This window comes from Oncorhynchus mykiss, unplaced genomic scaffold (genome assembly GCF_013265735.2).
Source record: "Oncorhynchus mykiss isolate Arlee unplaced genomic scaffold, USDA_OmykA_1.1 un_scaffold_188, whole genome shotgun sequence".
Taxonomy (NCBI): domain Eukaryota; kingdom Metazoa; phylum Chordata; class Actinopteri; order Salmoniformes; family Salmonidae; genus Oncorhynchus; species Oncorhynchus mykiss.
Window position 1 is genome coordinate 317,843 of NW_023493674.1, and position 23,293 is coordinate 341,135.

General features: G+C 46.3%; 1 protein-coding gene across 1 annotated transcript in view; it reads right to left on the reverse strand.

The window, feature by feature from the left end:
• Positions 1 to 1,108: 1,108 nt before the first annotated feature.
• LOC118947677 (anoctamin-1-like) overlaps positions 1,109 to 23,293 on the reverse strand; it is a 117,466-nt gene continuing 95,281 nt past the window's right edge. The window contains exons 24-26 of the mRNA XM_036972632.1: positions 15,986 to 16,164; positions 4,609 to 4,714; positions 1,109 to 2,242 (exon numbers count right to left, since the gene is read on the reverse strand). Coding sequence (XP_036828527.1) covers positions 1,847 to 2,242; positions 4,609 to 4,714; positions 15,986 to 16,164 — 681 coding nt within the window. The 3' untranslated portion in view covers positions 1,109 to 1,846. The remainder of the gene's footprint in view (positions 2,243 to 4,608; positions 4,715 to 15,985; positions 16,165 to 23,293) is intronic.

Below are 23,293 nucleotides of genomic sequence, written 5' to 3' on the forward strand. Positions count from 1 at the left end.
TTATACACTCTGAACCTCAACATGTACATTACCCAGTTATACACTCTGAACCTCAACATGTACATTACCCAGTTATACACCTCTGAACCTCAACATGTACATTACCCAGTTATACACTCTGAACCTCAACATGTACATTACCCAGTTATACACTCTGAACCTCAACATGTACATTACCCAGTTATACACTCTGAACCTCAACATGTACATTACCCTTATACACTCTGAACCTCAACATGTACATTACCCAGTTAGTTATACACTCTGAACCTCAACATGTACATTACCCAGTTATACACTCTGGACCTCAACATGTACATTACCCAGTTATACACCTCTGAACCTCAACATGTACATTACCCAGTTATACACTCTGAACCTCAACATGTACATTACCCAGTTATACACTCTGAACCTCAACATGTACATTACCCAGTTATACACCTCTGAACCTCAACATGTACATTACCCAGTTATACACTCTGAACCTCAACATGTACATTACCCAGTTATACACTCTGAACCTCAACATGTACATTACCCTTATACACTCTGAACCTCAACATGTACATTACCCAGTTAGTTATACACTCTGAACCTCAACATGTACATTACCCAGTTATACACTCTGGACCTCAACATGTACATTACCCAGTTATACACCTCTGAACCTCAACATGTACATTACCCAGTTATACACTCTGAACCTCAACATGTACATTACCCAGTTATACACTCTGAACCTCAACATGTACATTACCCTTATACACTCTGAACCTCAACATGTACATTACCCAGTTAGTTATACACTCTGAACCTCAACATGTACATTACCCAGTTATACACTCTGGACCTCAACATGTACATTACCCAGTTATACACCTCTGAACCTCAACATGTACATTACCCAGTTATACACTCTGAACCTCAACATGTACATTACCCAGTTATACACTCTGAACCTCAACATGTACATTACCCTTATACACTCTGAACCTCAACATGTACATTACCCAGTTAGTTATACACTCTGAACCTCAACATGTACATTACCCAGTTATATACTCTGGACCTTGATATTCTATACATTACCCAGTCCTTTTAATGATTATTCTTACGTTTTATTTTTACAGGAACAGTACACATTTATCAACATTTCTGTAAAGTTGATGGTTTTAGCCAGCTGGATCATTTTCGAGTCCCTGGGAAGGTTATTAAAAACAAATCCAATAACAATACAGACAATAAGCACAGACAGAGCAACATATAACCAGTAACACAGACAGAGCAACATATAACCAGTAACACAGACAGAGCAACATATGACCAGTAACACACAGACAGAGACACAGACAGACAGAAAGCAACAACACAAACAGCAACCAAACAGCATGACAGAAAAAGAGCCAACACTGTATAGCAGACAGCATGGAAAGCAGGTCTACACAGCTGGGGATGGTGTTGACACACCTGACTGTCCGTTAGCCATGTCTTTAGGTTATTGGTGAAGGTACCGTAAACAGCAGCTCCATATGTGTTCCAGACATGGGAAGCTCTCTCAGAGAAGACCGTCAGGCTGAAGGTGTTTTTCCTTAAGGGAACTATACAGTCACTTCTCATCATGCAGATTAACATACAATGGTCAAGAATATGTAGATTATCCGGCCAGAAGAACAAGTCCATGATCAGTATGTTCCAGCATCACACTGCTTCAGAAAGAGAACACCAAGTCTACATGGGTGAGAGATACAGAGGAGCATTCAGACTCCATGTAGCTACCACACTAGTGTCTGAACTTCTCCTGTGGGGATAAAGATCGTTTGTATCCAACCGCTACAGCAGCGTGTCAGACCGCTGTGTGTCGGGCTGCGTCGTTGCTAGGAGACATGGACATCTGTCGGCCTGCGTTGTTGCTAGGAGACATGGACATCTGTCTGGTGAACTGGCTGAAACTGGCAGCCCTGCATCTCACCCGGGATTCCCCTCCCTCTCCGCCCGGGGGCTGGCCTAGGCCCTGAGAGAGGCCTAGGGGTAGAGTACGGAAGTGGGCCGTGTCGGGGTGACCCTGGCTGGGCAGGTCCTTGGAGGAAAAGAGGCTCTGGAGGAGGTGGAACTTCTCCTTCTCCTCCCGGAGGAACACGTCCACCAGCAGAGTCTTCTCTCTCTTCAGCTGCTCACTGATGTTCTTCGGTACGTCTGGGATCACCCAGGCAACCAGCAGGCTCAGGAACATCACCAGGTTCTGATGGAGACAGCGTCATGGACGTCAGGGTGGAGGTTGAAGGAAGGATGTAGCACAAAGTGACAACAGAAGACAGGAGTTTGTTAAACTGGTTGGTGATGTACTGAATCATCTGATAAATGCTCCACTGTGACTAAAATACAACCACACTGCAACCACAGTGGTCCAACCACACTGATTATTGGTCCAACCACACTGCAACCACAGTGGTCCAACCACACTGCAACCACAGTTGTCCAACCACACTGATCATTGAACCAGGTAACTATTCCAGAGTCAGTTTGATATTACATACAGTACCAGGTAACTGTTCCAGAGTCAGTTTGATATTACATACAGTACCAGGTAACTGTTCCAGAGTCCGTTTGATATTACATACAGTACCAGGTAACTGTTCCAGAGTCAGTTTGATATTACATACAGTACCAGGTAACTGTTCCAGAGTCCGTTTGATATTACATACAGTACCAGGTAACTGTTCCAGAGTCAGTTTGATATTACATACAGTACCAGGTAACTGTTCCAGAGTCAGTTTGATATTACATACAGTACCAGGTAACTGTTCCAGAGTCAGTTTGATATTACATACAGTACCAGGTAACTGTTCCAGAATCAGTTTAATATTACATACAGTACCAGGTAACTGTTCCAGAGTCAGTTTGAAATTACCCACAGTACCAGATAACTGTTCCAGAGTCAGTTTGATATTATATACAGTACCAGGTAACTGTTCCAGAGTCAGTTTGATATTACATACAGTACCAGGTAACTGTTCCAGAGTCAGTTTGATATTACATACAGTACCAGTCAACAGTTTGGACAACCCTAGTCATTCAAGTTTATTTATTTATTTATTTACAATTTTCTACATTGTAGAATAATAGTGAAGACATCAAAACTATGAAATAACACATATGGGATCATGTAGTAACCAAAAAGTATTTCAGATTCTTCGAAATAGCCACACTTGCCCTTGATGACAGCTTTGCACACTCTGGCATTTTCTCAACCAGCTTCATGAGGTAGTCACCTGGAATGCATTTCAATTAACAGGTGTTGTTAAAAGTTCACCTGTGGAACTTCTTTCCTTAATACGTTTGAGACAATCAGTTTTGTTGTGACAAGGTAGGGGTGGTATACAGAAGATAGCCCTATTTGGTAAAAGACCAAGTCCATATTATGGCAAGAACAGCTCAAATAAGCAAAGAGAAAAGACAGTCCATCATTACTTTAAGACATGAAGGTCAGTTAATCCGGAAAATGTCAAGAACTTTGAAAGTTTCAAATGCAGTCGCAAAAACCATCAAGCTCTACGAAACTGGCTCTCATGAGGACCACCACAGGAAAGGAAGACACAGAGTTACCTCTGCTGCAGAGGTTACCAGCCTCAGTTACCAGCCTCAGTTACCAGCCTCAGTTACCAGCCTCAGTTACCAGCCTCAGTTACCAGCCTCAGTTACCAGCCTCAGTTACCAGCCTCAGTTACCAGCCTCAGTTACCAGCCTCAGTTACCAGCCTCAGTTACCAGCCTCAGACTGCAGTCCAAATAAATGCTTCAGAGTTCAAGTAACAGACACATCTCAACATCATTCGTTCAGAGGAGACTGCGTGAATCAGGCCCTCATGGCTGCAAAAAAAACACTACTAAAGGACACCAATGAGAAGAAGAGACTTGATTGGGCCAAAACACATGAGCAATAGACATCAGACTGATTGAAATCTGTCCTTTGGTGTGATGAGTCCAGATTAGAGATTTTTGGTTCCAACGCCGTGTCTTTGGGAGACGCAGAGTAGGTGAACCAATGATCTCCGCATGTGTGGTTCCCTCCGTGAAGCATGGAGGAGGAGGTGTGATGGTGCTTTGCTGGTGATACGGTCAGTGATTGACTTAGAATTCAAGGCACACTTAACCAACATGGCTACCACAGCATTCTGCAACGATGCTCAATCCCATCTGGTTTGTGTTCAGTGGGACTATCATTTGTTTTTCAACAGGACAATGACCCAACACACCTCCAGGCAGTGTAAGGGCTATTTGACCAAGAAGGAAAGTGATCAGATGACCTGGCCTCCACAATCACCTGACCTCAACCCAATAGAGATGGTATGGGATGAGATGGACTGCAGAGTGAAGGAAAAGTAGCCAACAAGTGTTCAGCAAAAGTGGGAACTCCTTCAAGAATGTTGGAAAAGCATTCCAGGTGAAGTTGGTTGAGAGAACGCCAAGAGTTTGCAAAGCTGTCATCAAGGCAAAGGGTGGCTAGTAGGTGTCCAAACTTTTGACTGGTACTGTACATACAGAATATCTCCTGATACAATACTTGTTTAAATGTTCATAGGTGTCCCTGCTATTTGTGGTACTATACCTGGAACAGGATGACGAAGGCCAGTCTGGCAGCAAGGACAGCCCAGTAGGTTTTAGAGAACTGGTAGGCTTCAGCTGACCATGGAGGCTCTCTGTAGTCCTTATACCTGGGGGGTTGGGAGGGGGGGGGGGGGGGGGGGGGGTTACTAGAGGTCTTGGAAATGTTAGTGATCCCTCTAAGGCAGACAGCAGACGGGCACCTCTACTCTCTAAACCAGTTACTAGATGTAACACATGACTAGCCAGACACACAATGCAACAGGAGATCAGAGCTGCTGGCCAGTGTTTCTCCTTCTGTAGTAATGAACACAGCCCGTAGACTAGGAGACAGACATGTTTCTCCCTCTGTAGTAATCTATACCCAAATTTGGTTTTGAATGGTCTGAGTATTTTAGGGTTAGGGTCAGACTGTAGTCTAGGGGGCAGAGCCATAATGGAGAAGATCAGATTGTAGTCTAGGGGGCAGAGCCATAATGGAGAAGGTCAGATTGTAGTCTAGGGGGCAGAGCCATAATGGAGAAGGTCAGACTGTAGTCTAGGGGACAGAGCCATAATGGAGAAGGTCAGACTGTAGTCTAGGGGACAGAGCCATAATGGAGAAGGTCAGACTGTAGTCTAGGGGACAGAGTCATAATGGAGGTGATCAGACTGTAGTCTAGGGAACAGAGTCATAATGGAGGTGGTCAGACTGTAGTCTAGGGGACAGAGCCATAATGGAGGTGGTCAGACTGTAGTCTAGGGAACAGAGCCATAATGGAGGTGGTCAGACTATAGTCTAGGTGACAAAGTCATAATGGAGGTGGTCAGACTGTAGTCTAGGGGACAGAGCCATAATGGAGGTGGTCAGACTATAGTCTAGGTGACAAAGTCAGAATGGAGGTGGTCAGGCTGTAGTCTAGGGGACAGAGTCATAATGGAGGTGGTCAGACTGTCGGGTAAGTGCCCTCAGTACCCCTCTATACAACCATGTTATTAATGATGCCCCTCAGTAACCCTCTATCCTCTACACAACCATGTTAATGATACCCCTCTATACAACCATGTTATTAATGATGCATCTCAGTACCCCTCTATCAAACCATGTTATTAATGATGCCCCTCAGTACCCCTCTTACAACCATGTTATTAATGATGCCCCTCAGTACCCCTCTTACAACCATGTTATTAATGATGCCCCTCACTACCCCTCTATCCTCTATACAACCATGTTATTAATGATGCCCCTCAGGACCCCTCTATCCAACCATGTTATTAATGATTCCCCTCAGTACCCCTCTATCCAACCATGTTATGTCCTCTATACAACCATTCTATTAATGATGCCCCTCAGTACCCCTCTATACAGCCATGTTATTAATGAGAACCATGGCAAGAGGACCGTGGCTAGAGGACCGTGGCTAGAGGACCGTGGCTAGAGGACCGTGGCTAGAGGACCGTGGCTAGAGGACCGTGGCTAGAGGACCTCGGCTAGAGGACCTCGGCTAGAGGACCTCGGCTAGAGGACCGTGGCTAGAGGACCTCGGCTAGAGGACCGTGGCTAGAGGACCGTGGCTAGAGGACCGTGGCTAGAGGACCTCGGCTAGAGGACCTCGGCTAGAGGACCGTGGCTAGAGGACCGTGGCTAGAGGACCGTGGCTAGAGGACCTCGGCTAGAGGACCGTGGCTAGAGGACCGTGGCTAGAGGACCGTGGCTAGAGGACCGTGGCTAGAGGACCGTGGCTAGAGGACCGTGGCTAGAGGACCTCGGCTAGAGAACCGTGGCTAGAGGACCGTGGCTAGAGGACCTCGGCTAGAGGACCGTGGCTAGAGGACCGTGGCTAGAGGACCGTGGCTAGAGGACCGTGGCTAGAGGACCGTGGCTAGAGGACCTCGGCTAGAGAACCGTGGCTAGAGGACCGTGGCTAGAGGACCTCGGCTAGAGGACCTCGGCTAGAGGACCGTGGCTAGAGGATCGTGGCTAGAGGACCATAAAGCACAATAACAGCCAGTTTAATGTTTCTATTAGAAACTGGGTTTCTACTATGAAACAACTAGAGTCGCTAGAGATACTACGATACTACAGCAGGTCAGACAGACGGATGAAAACAGAGAAACTATTCTTGTCAGAATGGACATCAAAGCCAAGTTGAATTTCCTCTAAACGTTTGATTGGCTGTATTGAATTAGGAAAACATCATAGAGACAGACTGGTCCTGGTGTATGGCCATATACAGGCATGGAGCAGGAATGTGTGAGACTGGCTCCGATTCACCCAGCCACCCTACACTCTATCTGCCCTCAGGCCCCTGCCTCTCCCTGGGAGCCTCTCCCTGGGAGTCCCCCCTCACACACACACACACACACACACACAGATCTGATTCCCTGAAAAAGACATCACCTCAATGATCCTCTGGCTGCCTCCATGTTTGGTTATCACAATACTGACCATGTCAAAAATAGAACAGACACACACTCATTCAATAATACAGAGCTCTCCAAAAGTATTGGGACAGTGATTTATTTGTTGTTATTTTGGCTCTGTACTCCAGCACTTTGGATTTTAAATGATAAAATTACTACGAGGTCAAAGTGTAGATATCAAGCTCTAATTTGAGGGTATTTTCATCCATATTGGGTGAATCGTTTAGAAATTACACCACTTTTTGTACATAGTCCCCCCTCAATTTAGAGGACCAAAAATCTTCGGACAAATTCACATATATTTGTAATAGTCAATGTTTAGTATTTGGTTCCATAAGCAATGAGTTTCGGCACCGGGGGAGATGGCTGCCGTTGTACGATCTCCTAACCAACTGTGCCATTGTGCGTGTTTTTTGCGTTATTTGTAACTTAGCTTGAACATAATGTTTCTGCCACCGTGTCTTGTGACTGAAAAGAGCTTCTAGATATCAGGACAGCGATTACTCAACCCGTACTGGAGGAAACCTTTTTCTTTAACGAGTCGGACGGGTAGGATTTACTTCAGATGCCCGACATGGCCCCCCATCCCCATCATTCGCAGGAGAAAGAGACGGAGATATCGGGACGAAGGTCTGGGTGCCTTGTAAGGATCCGACGGCGAGCGGTTAATCTCCCTTTACCATCGGTCCTATTAGCCAACGTACAATCAATGGAAAATAAAATAGACGAACTACGATCACGTTTATCCTAGCAACGGGACATAAAAAACTGGAATATCTTATGTTTCACCGAGTCATGGCTAAACGACGAAATGAATAACATACAGCTGGCAGGTTAAACACTCTATCGGCAGGATAGACCACCGGCCTCTGGTAAGACACGGGGCGGAAGTCTATGTATATTTGTAAACAACTGCTGGTGCACGAAATCTAAGGAGGTCTTGAGGTTTTGCTCGCCTGAGGTAGAGTTTCTGATGATAAGCTGTAGACCACATTATTTACCAAGTGAGTTTATCTATATTATTTGTAGCCGTCTATTTACCACCACAAACCGATGCTGCCACTAAGACCAATGAGCTAAATACGGCCATAAGCAAACAGGAAAACACTTATCCAGAGGGGGCGCACCTAGTGGCCGCGGACTTTAATGAAAGGAAACTTGAATCTGTTTTACCTCATTTCTATCAGCATGTTAAATGTGCAACCAGAGGGAAATAAAACTCTGGACCACCTTTACTCCACACACACAGAGACGCATACAAAGCTCTCCCTCACCCTCCATTTGGCAAATCTGACCATAATTCCATCCTAATTCCTGCTTACAAGCAAAAACTAAAGCAGGAAGCACCAGTGACTCGGTCTATAAAAAAAGCAGTCAGATGAAGCAGATGCTAAACTACAGGACTGTTTTGCTAGCAGATTGAAATTTGTTCCGGGATTCTTCCGATGGCATTAAGGAGTACACCACATCAGTCACTGGCTTTATTAATAAGTGCATCAATGACGCCTTCCCCACAGTGACCATACGTACATACCCCAAACAGAAGCCATGGAGAACAGGCAACTTCCACACTGAGCTAAAGGGTAGAGCTGCCGCTTTAAAGGGGCGTGACTCTAACCCGGAAGCTTATAATAAATCCTGCTATGTCCTCAGACGAACCATCGAACACCTTGTCAATACAGGACTATGATTGAATCGTACTACACCGGCTTCGATGCTCATCAGATATGGCAGGGCTTGCAAACTATTACAGACTACAAAGGGAAGCACAGCCGAGAGCTGCCCAGTGACACGAGCCTACCAGACAAGCTAAATTACTTCTATGCTCGGTTCGATGCAAGTAACACTGAAACACGTATGAGAGCATAAGCTGTTTGGGACTGTGTGATCACGCTCTCCGCAGCTGATGTGAGTAAGACCTGTAAACAGGTCAACATTCACAAGGCCGCAGGGCCAGACGGATTACCAGGACGTGTACTCTGAGCATGTGCTGACCAACTGGCAAGTGTCTTCATTGACTTTTTCAACCTGTCCCTGTCTGAGTCTAATAACAACATGTTTCAAGCAGACCACTATAGTCCCTGTGCCCAAGAACACTAAGGTAACCTGCCTAAATGACTACCGACCCGTAGCACTCACATCTGTAGCCATGAAGTGCTTTGAAAGGCTGGTCATGGCTCACATCAACACCATTATTCCAGGCACCCTAGACCCACTCCAATTTGCATACCACCCCGACAGATCCACAGATGATACAGTCTCTATTGCACTCCACACGGCCCTTTCCCACCTGGACAAAAGGAACACCTATGTGAGAATGCTATTCATTAACTACAGCTCAGCATTCAACACCATGCTGCCCTCAAAGCTCATCACTAAGCTAAGGACCCTGGGACTAAACACCTCCCTCTGCAACTGGATCCTGGACTTCCTGACGGTCACTCCCAGGTGGTAAGGGTATGTAACAGCGCATCCGCCACGCTGATCCTTAACACAGGGGCCTCTCAGAGGTACATGCTCAGTCCCCGCATGTACTCCCTGTTCACTCATGACTGCACGGCCAGGTACGACTCCAACACCATCGTTAAGTGTGCTTGTGACACACCAGTGGTAGGCTTGATCACCGACAACGACGAGACAGCCTATAGGGAGGAGGTCAGAGACCTGGCAGTGTGGTGCCAGGATAACAACCTCTTCCTCAATGTGATCAAGACTAAGGAGATGATTGTGGACTACAGGAAAAGGAGGACAGAGCACACCCCCATTCTCATCGCCGGGGCTGCAGTGGAGCAGGTTAAGAGCTTCAAGTTCCTTGGTTCCACATCACCAACTAACAAACATGGTCCAAGCACACCAAGACAGTTGTGAAGAGGGCACGACAAAACCTATTCCCAGTCAGGAGACTGAAAAGATTTGGCATGGGTCCTCAGATCCTCTAAAGGTTCTACAGTTGCACCATCGAGAGCATCCTGACTGGTTGCATCACTGCCTGATATGGCAACTGCCTGGCCTCTGACCACAGGGCACTACAGAGGGTAGTGCGTACAGCCCAGTACATCCAGGACATCTATACCCGTCAGAGGAAGGACCTAAAAATTGTCAGACTCCAGCGCCAACTCTAGGTCCAAAAGGCTTGTTAATAGCTTCTACCCCCAAGCCATGACTCATGAACAACTAATCAAAGGGCTACCCATCTTTTACGCTGCTGCTACTCTGTTAATTATCTATGCATAGTCACTTTAACTCTACCTACATGTACATATTACCTCAATTACCTCGACTAACTGGTGCCCCCTTTGACTCTGTACCGGTATCCCCTGTATATAGCCTCCACATTGACTCTGTACCGGTACCCCCTGTATATAGCCTCCACATTGACTCTGTACCGTAATACCCTGTATATAGCCTCCACATTGACTCTGTACCGGTACCCCCTGTATATAGCCTCCACATTGACTCTGTACCGTAATACCCTGTATATAGCCTCCACATTGACTCTGTACCGGTACCCCCTGTATATAGCCTCCACATTGACTCTGTACCGGTACCCCCTGTATATAGCCTCCACATTGACTCTGTACCGGTACCCCCTGTATATAGCCTACACATTGACTCTGTACCGGTACCCCCTGTATATAGCCTCCACATTGACTCTGTACCGGTACCCCCTGTATATAGCCTCCACATTGACTCTGTACCGTAATACCCTGTATATAGCCTCCACATTGACTCTGTACCGGTACCCCCTGTATATAGCCTCCACATTGACTCTGTACCGGTACCCCCTGTATATAGCCTCCACATTGACTCTGTACCGTAATACCCTGTATATAGCCTCCATATTGACTCTGTACCGGTACCCCCTGTATTTTGCCTCGGTTGTTATTTTACTGCTGGGTTACTGCTTACGTTTATTATTTTTTACTGAACACTTATTTTTCTTAAAACTTCTTAAAACATTGTTGGTTAAGGGCTTGTCAGTAAGCATTTCACTGTGAGGTCTATTACACCTGTTGTATTCAGCACATGACAACTATAATTTGATTACATGAAACTTATGATTCTACAAACTTGTTGGATGCATTCGCTGTTTGTTTTGGTTGCGTTTCAGATTATTTTGTGTCCAATAGAAATGAATGGTAAATAAAGATGAATCAGAAAGTTAGACGTACAAATATCATACACCCCAAAAATGCTAACCTCCCATGTTACTGCAATGGTGAGAGGTTAGCATGTCTTGGAGGTATGATATGCTAACCTCCCCTGTTATTGTAATGGTGAGAGGTTAGCATGTCTTGGGGGTATGATATAAAATGCTAACCTCCCATGTTACTGTAATGGTGAGAGGTTAGCATGTCTTGGAGGTATGATATGCTAACCTCCCCTGTTATTGTAATGGTGAGAGGTTAGCATGTCTTGGAGGTATGATATGCTTACCTTCCCTGTTATTGTAATGGTGAGAGGTTAGCATGTCTTGGAGGTATGATATAAAATGCTAACCTCCCCTGATATTGTATTGGTGAGAGGTTAGCATGTCTTGGAGGTATGATATAAAATGCTAACCTCCCCTGTTATTGTATTGGTGAGAGGTTAGCATGTCTTGGGGGTATGATATAAAATGCTAACCTCCCCTGTTACTGTAATGGTGAGAGGTTAGCATGTCTTGGAGGTATGATATGCTAACCTCCCCTGTTATTGTAATGGTGCGAGGTTAGCATGTCTTGGAGGTATGATCTTTGTGTCTTTCTCACTCGTAATTATTCACGATTCATTCAGGATTATCCGTAGCCATGGTAACATCCACATTAATGTAGAAGTGCTTAGAAACATATCTAACCACGCTCTAACCACTAGGCTACCCTGCCGCCCCGAATACAACAAAAGCAAACAGCAAATGCATCCAACAAGTTTGTAAGCTTGATGTAGTCATTGCGTGCTAGGAATATGGGACTGAATACTAAACGTTTGACTACTTTAACACACAAGTGAATTTGTCCTAATACTTTGTCTGTCATTTCTAAAACGGCTCCCCTTATGTGGATGAAATACCCTCAAATTAAATCTGACAGTCTGCACTTTAACCTCATGGTCACTGTATCATTTCAAATCCATAGTGCTGGAGTACAGAGCCAAAACAACCAAAATGGGTCCCTGTCTCAATACTGTTGGAGATCACTGTATTTCCTCTAGATGAGTGCGTGACAGTACCAGAGGAAGTTGGACTGATTTCCACTAGTATCTCTGGGGAACAGGGCTCAAATCTGCAAAAAAACAAGGGTCAGCCCATTCCCACCCCTCCCTCCCTCACACACACACACACACACACACACACACACACACACACACACACACACACACACACACACACACACGCAGCCAATTTCCGAGTGAGCCCCTTTGCCAGAAAACGTGGTGCATGCCTGATATCATTCCCCCGCTGATAAAGCCCCCAGCTTCTCTAGTTCCCCAGTATGTTTAAGCAGAACCACAGTATGTGGCCCTGTGTGGCCCAGTTGGTAGAGCATGTTGCTCCCCCAGCTTCTCTAGTTCCCAGTATGTAGTCCTGTGTGGCCCAGTTGGTAGAGCATGTTGCTCCCCCAGCTTCTCTAGTTCCCAGTATGTGGTCCTGTGTGGCTCAGTTGGTAGAGCATATTGCTCCCCCAGCTTCTCTAGTTCCCAGTATGTGGTCCTGTGTGGCTCAGTTGGTAGAGCATGTTGCTCCCCCAGCTTCTCTAGTTCCCAGTATGTGGTCCTGTGTGGCTCAGTTGGTAGAGCATGTTGCTCCCCCAGCTTCTCTAGTTCCCAGTATGTGGTCCTGTGTGGCTCAGTTGGTAGTGCATGTTGTTCCCCCAGCTTCTCTAGTTCCCAGTATGTGGTCCTGTGTGGCTCAGTTGGTAGAGCATGTTGTTCCCCCAGCTTCTCTAGTTCCCAGTACGTTTAAGCAGAAACACAGTATGTGGTCCTGTGTGGTCCAGTTGGTAGAGCATGTTGCTCCCCCAGCTTCTCTAGTTCCCAGTATGTGGTCCTGTGTGGCCCAGTTGGTAGAGCATGTTGCTCCCCCAGCTTCTCTAGTTCCCAGTATGTGGTCCTGTGTGGCTCAGTTGGTAGAGCATGATGCTCCAGGGCTGAGGGTTTGACTCCTGCTGGGGCCACCCAGACCAAAAGATAGGTCTGCACTACTTAAAGTCGCTTTGGATAGAAGTGTCTGCTAAATGGCAGAGGGTGAACGGACAAGACATGAGAATTAAGTGCCTTTGAACAGGGTATGGTAGTAGGTTCCAGGCGAACCGGTTTGTGTCCAGAACTGCAACACTGCTGGGTTTTTCACGCTCAACAGTTTCCTGTGTGTATCAAGAATGGTCTACCACCCAAAGGACATCCAGCCAACATGATACAACAGTGGGAAACATTGGAGTCAACATGGGCCAGCATCCCTGTGGAACGCTTTCAACACCTTGTAGTCCACGCCCGACGAATTGAGGCTGTTCTGAGGGCTAAAGGGGAGGAGCAACTCAATCTGAGGAAGGTGTTCTTAATGTTTTGTCCACCCGGCCCACCCCCAGAAGATGGCATCTCTCCCTCCATCCACCCGTTCCCACCCGGCCCACCCCCCAGGAAGATGGCATCTCTCCCTCCATCCACCTCTGTCCCCACCCGGCCCACCCCCCAGGAAGATGGCATCTCTCCCTCCATCCGCCCCTGTCCCCACCTGGCCCACCCCCCAGGAAGATGGCATCTCTCCCTCCATCCACCCCTGTCCCCACCCGGCCCACCCCCCAGGAAGATGTCATCTCTCCCTCCATCCATCCCTGTCCCCACCCGGCCCACCCCCAGAAGATGGCATCTCTCCCTCCATCCGCCCCTGTCCCCACCTGGCCCAACCCCCAGGAAGATGGCATCTCTCCCTCCATCCACCCCTGTCCCCACCCGGCCCACCCCCCAGGAAGATGTCATCTCTCCCTCCATCCATCCCTGTCCCCACCCGGCCCACCGCCCAGGAAGATGGCATCTCTCCCTCCATCCATCCCTGTCCCCACCCGGCCCACCCCCCAGGAAGATGGCATCTCTCCCTCCATCCATCCCTGTCTCCAACCGGCCCACCCCCCAGGAAGACAATGATCTGTCCTTACTGAATAGTCTCTCTTTCTTGAATAAAACATTTCATTCATGACACAAATATAGTGTTTTCTGGGAATGGCTCATTAGTCATGCTTTAACACTGGAGGGACATTCCTATAGTCTTAAAGTGGCGTGTGTTTTAAACAGACCGTCTCTACAGTACTGTTACGTAACAGAATCCCCAACAGACCTGGAGGGTCCCAGTCAGACAGACAGTAACACCCTCTGTGTTGGGTTAGAAGGATTTTAACACCAACAGGGCTGTAGGGTTCTGCCTCTACAGTTATGTAACAGAATTCCTAACAGACCTGCAGGGTTAGGGTTATGCCATTTAGCTAATGATTTAAAGCCAGAGAGTTGGAACATTGCTGTAGGACAGACACTGTTAACTGGACCAACAACACTGATGACTAGAGAGAGGGGTGGCAGGAGAGAGAGGGGTAGCAGGAGAGAGAGGGGTAGCAGGAGAGAGAGGTAACAGACTGATTGATAGCTTGGGAACACCATGGATCCTCAAGCACCAGACTATAATGTCAGTCCAACCTGTTACGTTACCCAACGAGAAAAGCTAAAATTGTCCCTCAAACAGAAGGGGGAACTAACAAAGAGCCAATGACAACAACCAAAACGAATCAGGTGGGGTTTTAGGAGGGGTTATGAAAGACACTCAAGGGGCTGTCCACTAGCAACAACAACTGGAACCTACAAGATACCCACCATGAGATGCCCACTTAGAGGCCAACAAAAGAAAAACCCACACTAAACTTAGAGAGGAAGAAAACCAAAATCTCTCAAGACAACTAAAGGAGTTGACCCTCCACATCTATCAAGACAACTAAAGGAGTTGACCCTCCACATCTCTCAAGACAACTAAAGGAGTTGACCCTCCACATCTACCAATACAACTAAAGGTGTTGACCCTCCACATCTATCAAGACAACTAAAGGAGTTGACCCTCCACATCTATCAAGACAACTAAAAGGTGTTGACCCTCCACATCTATCAAGCCAACAAAAGGAGTTGACCCTCCACATCTATCAAGACAACTAAAGGTGTTGACCCTCCACATCTATCAAGACAACTAAAGGAGTTGACCCTCCACATCTATCAAGACAACTAAAGGAGATGACCCTCCACATCTATCAAGACAACTGGGGCACTGGGCCAGCCACTCTTTAAACATCTGAGCCAGCCACTCGTTAAACATCACAGGTAAAACACAGACTAACGAGATGACACCAATCGTGGCCCACCGTACTAACGAGATGACACCCATCGGTGCGCCCACCGTACTAACGTGCTAACGAGGTGACACCAATCGGTGCGCCCACCGTACTAACGAGGTGACACCAATCGGGGCCCACTGTACTAACGTACTAACGAGGTGACACCAATCGGTGCGCCCACCGTACTAACGTGCTAACGAGGTGACACCAATCGGTGCGCCCACCGTACTAACGAGGTGACACCAATCGGGGCCCACTGTACTAACGTACTAACGAGGTGACACCAATCGGGGCCCACCGTACTAACGTGCTAACGAGGTGACACCAATCGGGGCCCACCGTACTAACGTGCTAACGAGGTGACACCAATCGGGGCCCACCGTACTAACACCAATCGGGGCCCACCGTACTAACGAGGTGACACCAATCGGGGCCCAACTTACTAATGTACTAACGAGGTGACACCAATCGGGGCCCACCGTACTAACGAGGTGACACCAATCGGGGCCCACTGTACTACCGTGCTAACGTCCAAACCTTGAGAAATAAATGGAAAACAATCCTGACTACCAGCGCTCCTGCACGGAGGCTTCAATGAAAGGAGAGACAACAGTGTGTGTATGTGGCACTAACCTGCAGACGGTGGTCTCAGAGAGGTATGAGGAGGTGGGGGCGTTGCCGGGTCTGAAGTTGGACACGTTGAAGTGAGAGAGGGTGTGGTCTATGAAGCCGTGCATGGTGCCTGTCTGACTGTACATGTACTGGTACACCAGCCTGGGAATGAAGTCTGAGGTAAACGAGATCACGAACGCCTGACAGGGAGAGAGAGCACAATAAAGGGAGACTGAGGTTGTGATCACGTTGTGATCTCTATACCATAATGAGACAGACACGTTGTGATCTCTATACCATAATGAGACAGACACGTTGTAATCTCTATACCATAATGAGACAGACACGTTGTGATCTCTATACCATAATGAGACAGACACGTTGTGATCTCTATACCATAATGAGACAGACACGTTGTGATCTCTATACCATAATGAGACAGACACGTTGTGATCTCTATACCATAATGAGACAGACACGTTGTAATCTCTATACCATAATGAGACAGACACGTTGTGATCTCTATACCATAATGAGACAGACACGTTGTAATCTCTATACCATAATGAGACAGACACGTTGTGATCTCTATACCATAATGAGACAGACACGTTGTGATCTCTATACCATAATGAGACAGACACGTTGTGATCTCTATACCATAATGAGACAGACACGTTGTAATCTCTATACCATAATGAGACAGACACGTTGTGATCTCTATACCATAATGAGACAGACACGTTGTGATCTCTATACCATAATGAGACAGACACGTTGTGATCTCTATACCATAATGAGACAGACACGTTGTAATCTCTATACCATAATGAGACAGACACGTTGTGATCTCTATACCATAATGAGACAGACACGTTGTAATCTCTATACCATAATGAGACAGACACGTTGTAATCTCTATACCATAATGAGACAGACACGTTGTAATCTCTATACCATAATGAGACAGACACGTTGTGATCTCTATACCATAATGAGACAGACACGTTGTGATCTCTATACCATAATGAGACAGACACGTTGTGATCTCTATACCATAATGAGACAGACACGTTGTAATCTCTATACCATAATGAGACAGACACGTTGTAATCTCTATACCATAATGAGACAGACACGTTGTAATCTCTATACCATAATGAGACAGACACGTTGTAATCTCTATACCATAATGAGACAGACACGTTGTGATCTCTATACCATAATGAGACAGACACGTTGTGATCTCTATACCATAATGAGACAGACACGTTGTGATCTCTATACCATAATGAGACAGACACGTTGTGATCTCTATACCATAATGAGACAGACACGTTGTGATCTCTATACCATAATGAGACAGACACGTTGTGATCTCTATACCATAATGAGACAGACACGTTGTGATCTCTATACCATAATGAGACAGACACGTTGTAATCTCTATACCATAATGAGACAGACACGTTGTGATCTCTATACCATAATGAGACACGTTGTGATCTCTATACCATAATGAGACACGTTGTGATCTCTATACCATAATGAGACAGACACGTTGTAATCTCTATACCATAATGAGACAGACACGTTGTGATCTCTATACCATAATGAGACACGTTGTGATCTCTATACCATAATGAGACACGTTGTGATCTCTATACCATAATGAGACAGACACGTTGTAATCTCTATACCATAATGAGACAGACACATTGTAATCTCTATACTATAATGAGACAGACACGTTGTGATCTCTATACCATAATGAGACAGACACGTTGTAATCTCTATACCATAATGAGACAGACACGTTGTAATCTCTATACCATAATGAGACAGACACGTTGTGATCTCTATACCATAATGAGACACGTTGTGATCTCTATACCATAATGAGACACGTTGTGATCTCTATACCATAATGAGACAGACACATTGTAATCTCTATACCATAATGAGACAGACACGTTGTGATCTCTATACCATAATGAGACAAACACGTTGTGATCTCTATACCATAATGAGACAGACACGTTGTAATCTCTATACATCGTTACGCGACTTTAACTAGGTAAGTTAACTAGGTATAACGGCCTACCCTGGCCAAACCCTAACGACACTGGGCTAATTGTCCTATGGGACTCCCAATCACGGCCGCTTGTGATACAACCTGGAATCGAACCAGGATCTGTAGTGACGCCTCTAGCACTGAGATGCAGTTCTTTAGACCGCTGTGCCACTCGCGAGCCTCGGGAAAGAATGAGGAAGTGGATATAAAATATTCATATCCATAAATATTTATACTATGTATAGCTTTGTAAGACTATAAATGACCAAACACCCAGCTTTGGAGTAGTTAGATGGTCCATTTCCCTGCTTTTGAGAGGAGACTTCCAGCAATTGTGCTAAGCTAACGAGATGCTAACTTCAATGACCTCCAAACTGCATGCAGAGGAATAAAAATGGTATCCATGAGTTCATAGGACTCTGGGTAAGTAGAAAAACGACGAGATCTCGCAGTATCCCATTTAGGTAGCCTGTCAGCATGTTGCCTGTTTGACATGTTGCCTGTTTAGCATTTAGCCTGTATACTGTGAGCTTTTAAGCCTGTTAGCATGTAGCCTGTTAGCAGGCTAGCTTCTTAGCCTGTCGCTTGTTAGCATGTAGCCTGTTAGCCTGAAATAATGTAGCCTGCTAGCCATGTTAGTGGCAGCATCATTGCTACAGAGCCACAAGTAGCCAACCCAGTCATTAACACCTCTCTATTAAAAAGCCTGGAATAACATCACCATGGCAACCTCCACACCACTCTTACATCATTACCATGACAACTTCCACACAACTGTAATATGTTTACAGTGACAGTTACATCATCTCCATGACAACCTCGGTTATAATGAAAACTAACTCCAGAGAATCCAGATGGGTTCTGTCAGGGGTCGTGTGTGTGTGTATATATATAGCCTGCTAGCATGTATCCTGATAGCATTTAAGCCTGTTAGCATGTAGCCTGTCAGCCGTGTTAGTCTCCCTGGGAACCACCTACACACACGCTCACAGGCCACATGCTAACAGGTTTAAACGCTATCAAGATACATGCTAACAGGCTATATACACACACATACATGTGTGTGTGTGGAGGTGGTTCCCAGGGAGAAGCTGGTCCCTGAAGGCAGATAGTGTCTTATGGTCTCTCCCTGATATGATCATATAAATCTGCTCTATATTAAACTGCCAGGGCTTACAGCCGTGAGATCAAACACTGTTGTTTTAAGGTTTACAGCAGCAAAACAATCCGCATGAAACAAAGCCAACATTATTATTGAATATCACTCCAGTCTCCATTACTACACATTATCTCATCACGTCAAACAGAGAGTGACATTAGAGGACATTATCTCATCACGTCAAACAGAGAGTGACATTAGAGGACATTATCTCATCACGTCAAACAGAGACATTACAGAGGACATTATCTCATCACGTCAAACAGAGACATATTACAGAGGACATTATCTCATCACATCAAACAGAGAGACATATTACAGAGGACATTATCTCATGTAGCACTAAATATTTGGGGGATTATCTGGTTGATCCATTTACAGGATGATTTGAGGATGATGTCTGGCTGGATCAGGATCTAGGATGAGCAACACCCTAAAAGGGTCTGAAAAGCAGCCGGTTATCTCTGGTCCCGTGCCGTCACTGAGCTTTAAGAGAGATATTAAGTTCTAAGAGCCTAGTGAACCTTCTGTGAGAATGCAGAATGTTCCCCAGGCTGCAGAATGTTCCCCAGGCTGCAGAATGTTGACATGGCTGCAGAATGTTCCCCAGGCTGCAGAATGTTGACACGGCTGCAGAATGTTCCCCAGGCTGCAGAATGTTGACATGGCTGCAGAATGTTGACATGGCTGCAGAATGTTCCCCAGGCTGCAGAATGTTGACATGGCTGCAGAATGTTGACATGGCTGCAGAATGTTGACATGGCTGCAGAATGTTGACATGGCTGCAGAATGTTGACATGGCTGCAGAATGTTGACATGGCTGCAGAATGTTGACATGGCTGCAGAATGTTGACATGGCTGCAGAATGTTCCCCAGGCTGCAGAATGTTCCCCAGGCTGCAGAATGTTCCCCAGGCTGCAGAATGTTGACATGGCTGCAGAATGTTGACATGGCTGCAGAATGTTCCCCAGGCTGCAGAATGTTGACATGGCTGCAGAATGTTGACATGGCTGCAGAATGTTCCCCAGGCTGCAGAATGTTCCCCAGGCTGCAGAATGTTGACATGGCTGCAGAATGTTCCCCAGGCTGCAGAATGTTGACACGGCTGCAGAATGTTGACACGGCTGCAGAATGTTGACACGGCTGCAGAATGTTGACACGGCTGCAGAATGTTCCCCAGTCTGCAGAATGTTCCCCAGGCTGCAGAATGTTCCCTAGTCTGCAGAATGTTCCCCAGGCTGCAGAATGTTGACATGGCTGCAGAATGTTCCCCAGGCTGCAGAATGTTGACATGGCTGCAGAATGTTCCCCAGGCTGCAGAATGTTGACATGGCTGCAGAATGTTCCCCAGGCTGCAGAATGTTGACATGGCTGCAGAATGTTCCCCAGGCTGCAGAATGTTGACATGGCTGCAGACTGTTGACATGGCTGCAGACTGTTCCCCAGGCTGCAGACTGTTCCCCAGGCTGCAGACTGTTCCCCAGGCTGCAGACTGTTCCCCAGGCTGCAGACTGTTCCCCAGGCTGCAGACTGTTCCCCAGGCTGCAGACTGTTCCCCAGGCTGCAGACTGTTCCCCAGGCTGCAGAATGTTGACATGGCTGCAGAATGTTGACATGGCTGCAGAATGTTGACAATCATTGGACAATAAATTAGACGAGGTACGATCACGATTATCCTACCAACGGGACATCAAAAACTGTAATATCTTATGTTTCACCGAATTGTGGCTGAATGTCAACATGGATAACATTCAGCTAGCGGGATATACGCTGCACCGGCTAGAAAGAACAGCACACTCCAGGTAAGACGAGGGGGAGAGATCTGTGTACATTTGTAAACAACAGCTGGTGCACAAAATCTAAAGAAATCTCTAGATTTTGCTCGGCCGAATTAGAGTATCTCATGATAAGCTGTAGACCACACAATTTGCCAAGAGAGTTTTCATCTAGATTTTTTGAGGCTGTTTATTTTCCACCACAGGTGGAAGCTGGCACTAAGACTGCAATCAGTCAGTAATAGAAGGAAATAAGCAAACAGGAAAATGCCCACCCAGAGGTGTCACTCCTAGCAGCAGGGGACTTTAATGCAGGAAAACTGAAATCAGTCTTACCTAAATTCTATCAGCATGTTAAATGTGCAACCAGAGGGAAAAAAAAACTCTAAACCACCTTTACACCACACACAGAGACGCATACAAAGTTCTCCCTCGCCACCCATTTGGCAAATCTGACCCTAATTCCATCCTCCTGATTCATGCTTACAAACAAAAACTAAAGCAGGAAGCTCCAGTGACTCTGTCAATAAAGAAGATGATGCAGACACTAAGCCACGGGACTGTTTGTCACAGACTGCAATATGTTTCCTGATTCCTCCAGTGGAATTGAGGAGTACACCACATCAGTCACTGGCTTCATCAATAAGTGCATCAATGACGTCCTCCCCACTGTACGTACATAACCCAACCAGAAACCATGGATGACAGGCAACATCTGCACTGAGCTAAAGGGAAGAGCTGCCGCCTTCAAGGAGCGTGACTCTAACCAGGACGCTTATGAGAAATCCCGCTACGCCCTCAGACGAACCATCAAACAGGCAAAGCGTCAATACAGGACTATGATTGAATCGTACTACACCGGCTTCGATGCTCGTCAGATGTGGCAGGGCTTGCAAACTATTACAGAGCACAAAGGGAAGAACAGCCGTGAGCTGCCCAGTGACACAAACCTACCAGACGAGCTAAATCACTTCTATGCTCACTTCGGGGCAAGCAACACTGATGCATGCATGAGAGCATCAGCTGTTCTGGACAACTGTGTGATCACGCTCTCCGTAGCTGACGTGAGTAAGACCTTTATTAAAACCGGTCAACATTCACAAGGCAGCTGGGCCAGACGGATTACCATTGAGGGGGCTCCGGGCATGTGCTGACCAATTGGCAGGTGTCTTCACTGACATTTTCAACACGTCCCTGATTGAGTCTGTAATACCAACATGTTTCAAGCTTGTGCCCAAGAACACTAAGGTAAGCTGCCTAAATGACTACCGACCCGTAGCACTCACGTCCGTAGCCATGAAGTACTTTGAAAGGCTGGTCATGGCTCACATCAACACCATCATCCCAGGAACCCTAGCCCACTCCAATTTGCATATCACTCAAACAGATACACAGATGATGCAATCTCTATTGCACTCCACACTGCCCTTCCCCACCTGGACAAAAGGAACACCTACTTGAGAATGCTATTCATTGACTACAGTTCAGCGTTCAAAACCATAGTGCCATTACTATTATTTGACCATGCTGGTAATTTATGAACATTTGAACATCTTGACCATGTTCTATTATAATCTCCACCCGGCACAGCCAGAAGAGGACTGGCCACCCCACATACACACAGCCTGGTTCCTCTCTAGGTTTCTTCCTAGGGTTTGGCCTTTATAGGGAGTTTTTCCTAACCACCGTGCTTCTACACCTTGCTGTTTGGGGTTTTAGGCTGGGTTTCTGTACAGCACTTTGATATATCCGCTGATGTAAGAAGGGCTATATAAATAAATTTGATCAAAGCTCATCACTAAGCTAAGGACTCTGGGACTAAACACCCAGGACCCTCTGCAACTGGATCCTGGACTTCCTGACGGGCCGCCCCAGGTGGTAAGGGTAGGTAACAACACACAAGGCACGACTCCAACACCATCATTAAGTTGCAGACGACAACAGCCTGATCACTGACAATGACGAGACAACCTATAGGGCAGAGGTCAGAAACCTGGCAGGGTGGTGCCAGACTAACAACGTATCCCTCAAAGCAATCAAGACAAAGGAGATGATTGTGGACTACAGGAAAAGGCGGGCCGAACACGCCCCCATTCTCATTGACGGGGCTGTAGTGGAGCAGGTTGAGAGCTTCAAGTTCCTTGACGTCCACATCACCAACAACCTAGAATGGTCCAAACAAATCAAGACAGTCGTGATTAACGCAGGAAAACTGAAATCCATCTTATGTCATTTCTACCAGCATGTCACATACAACTAGAGCTGAAAAAAACTGAATCACATTTACTCCACACACAGACACATACAAGGCTCTCCCTCCA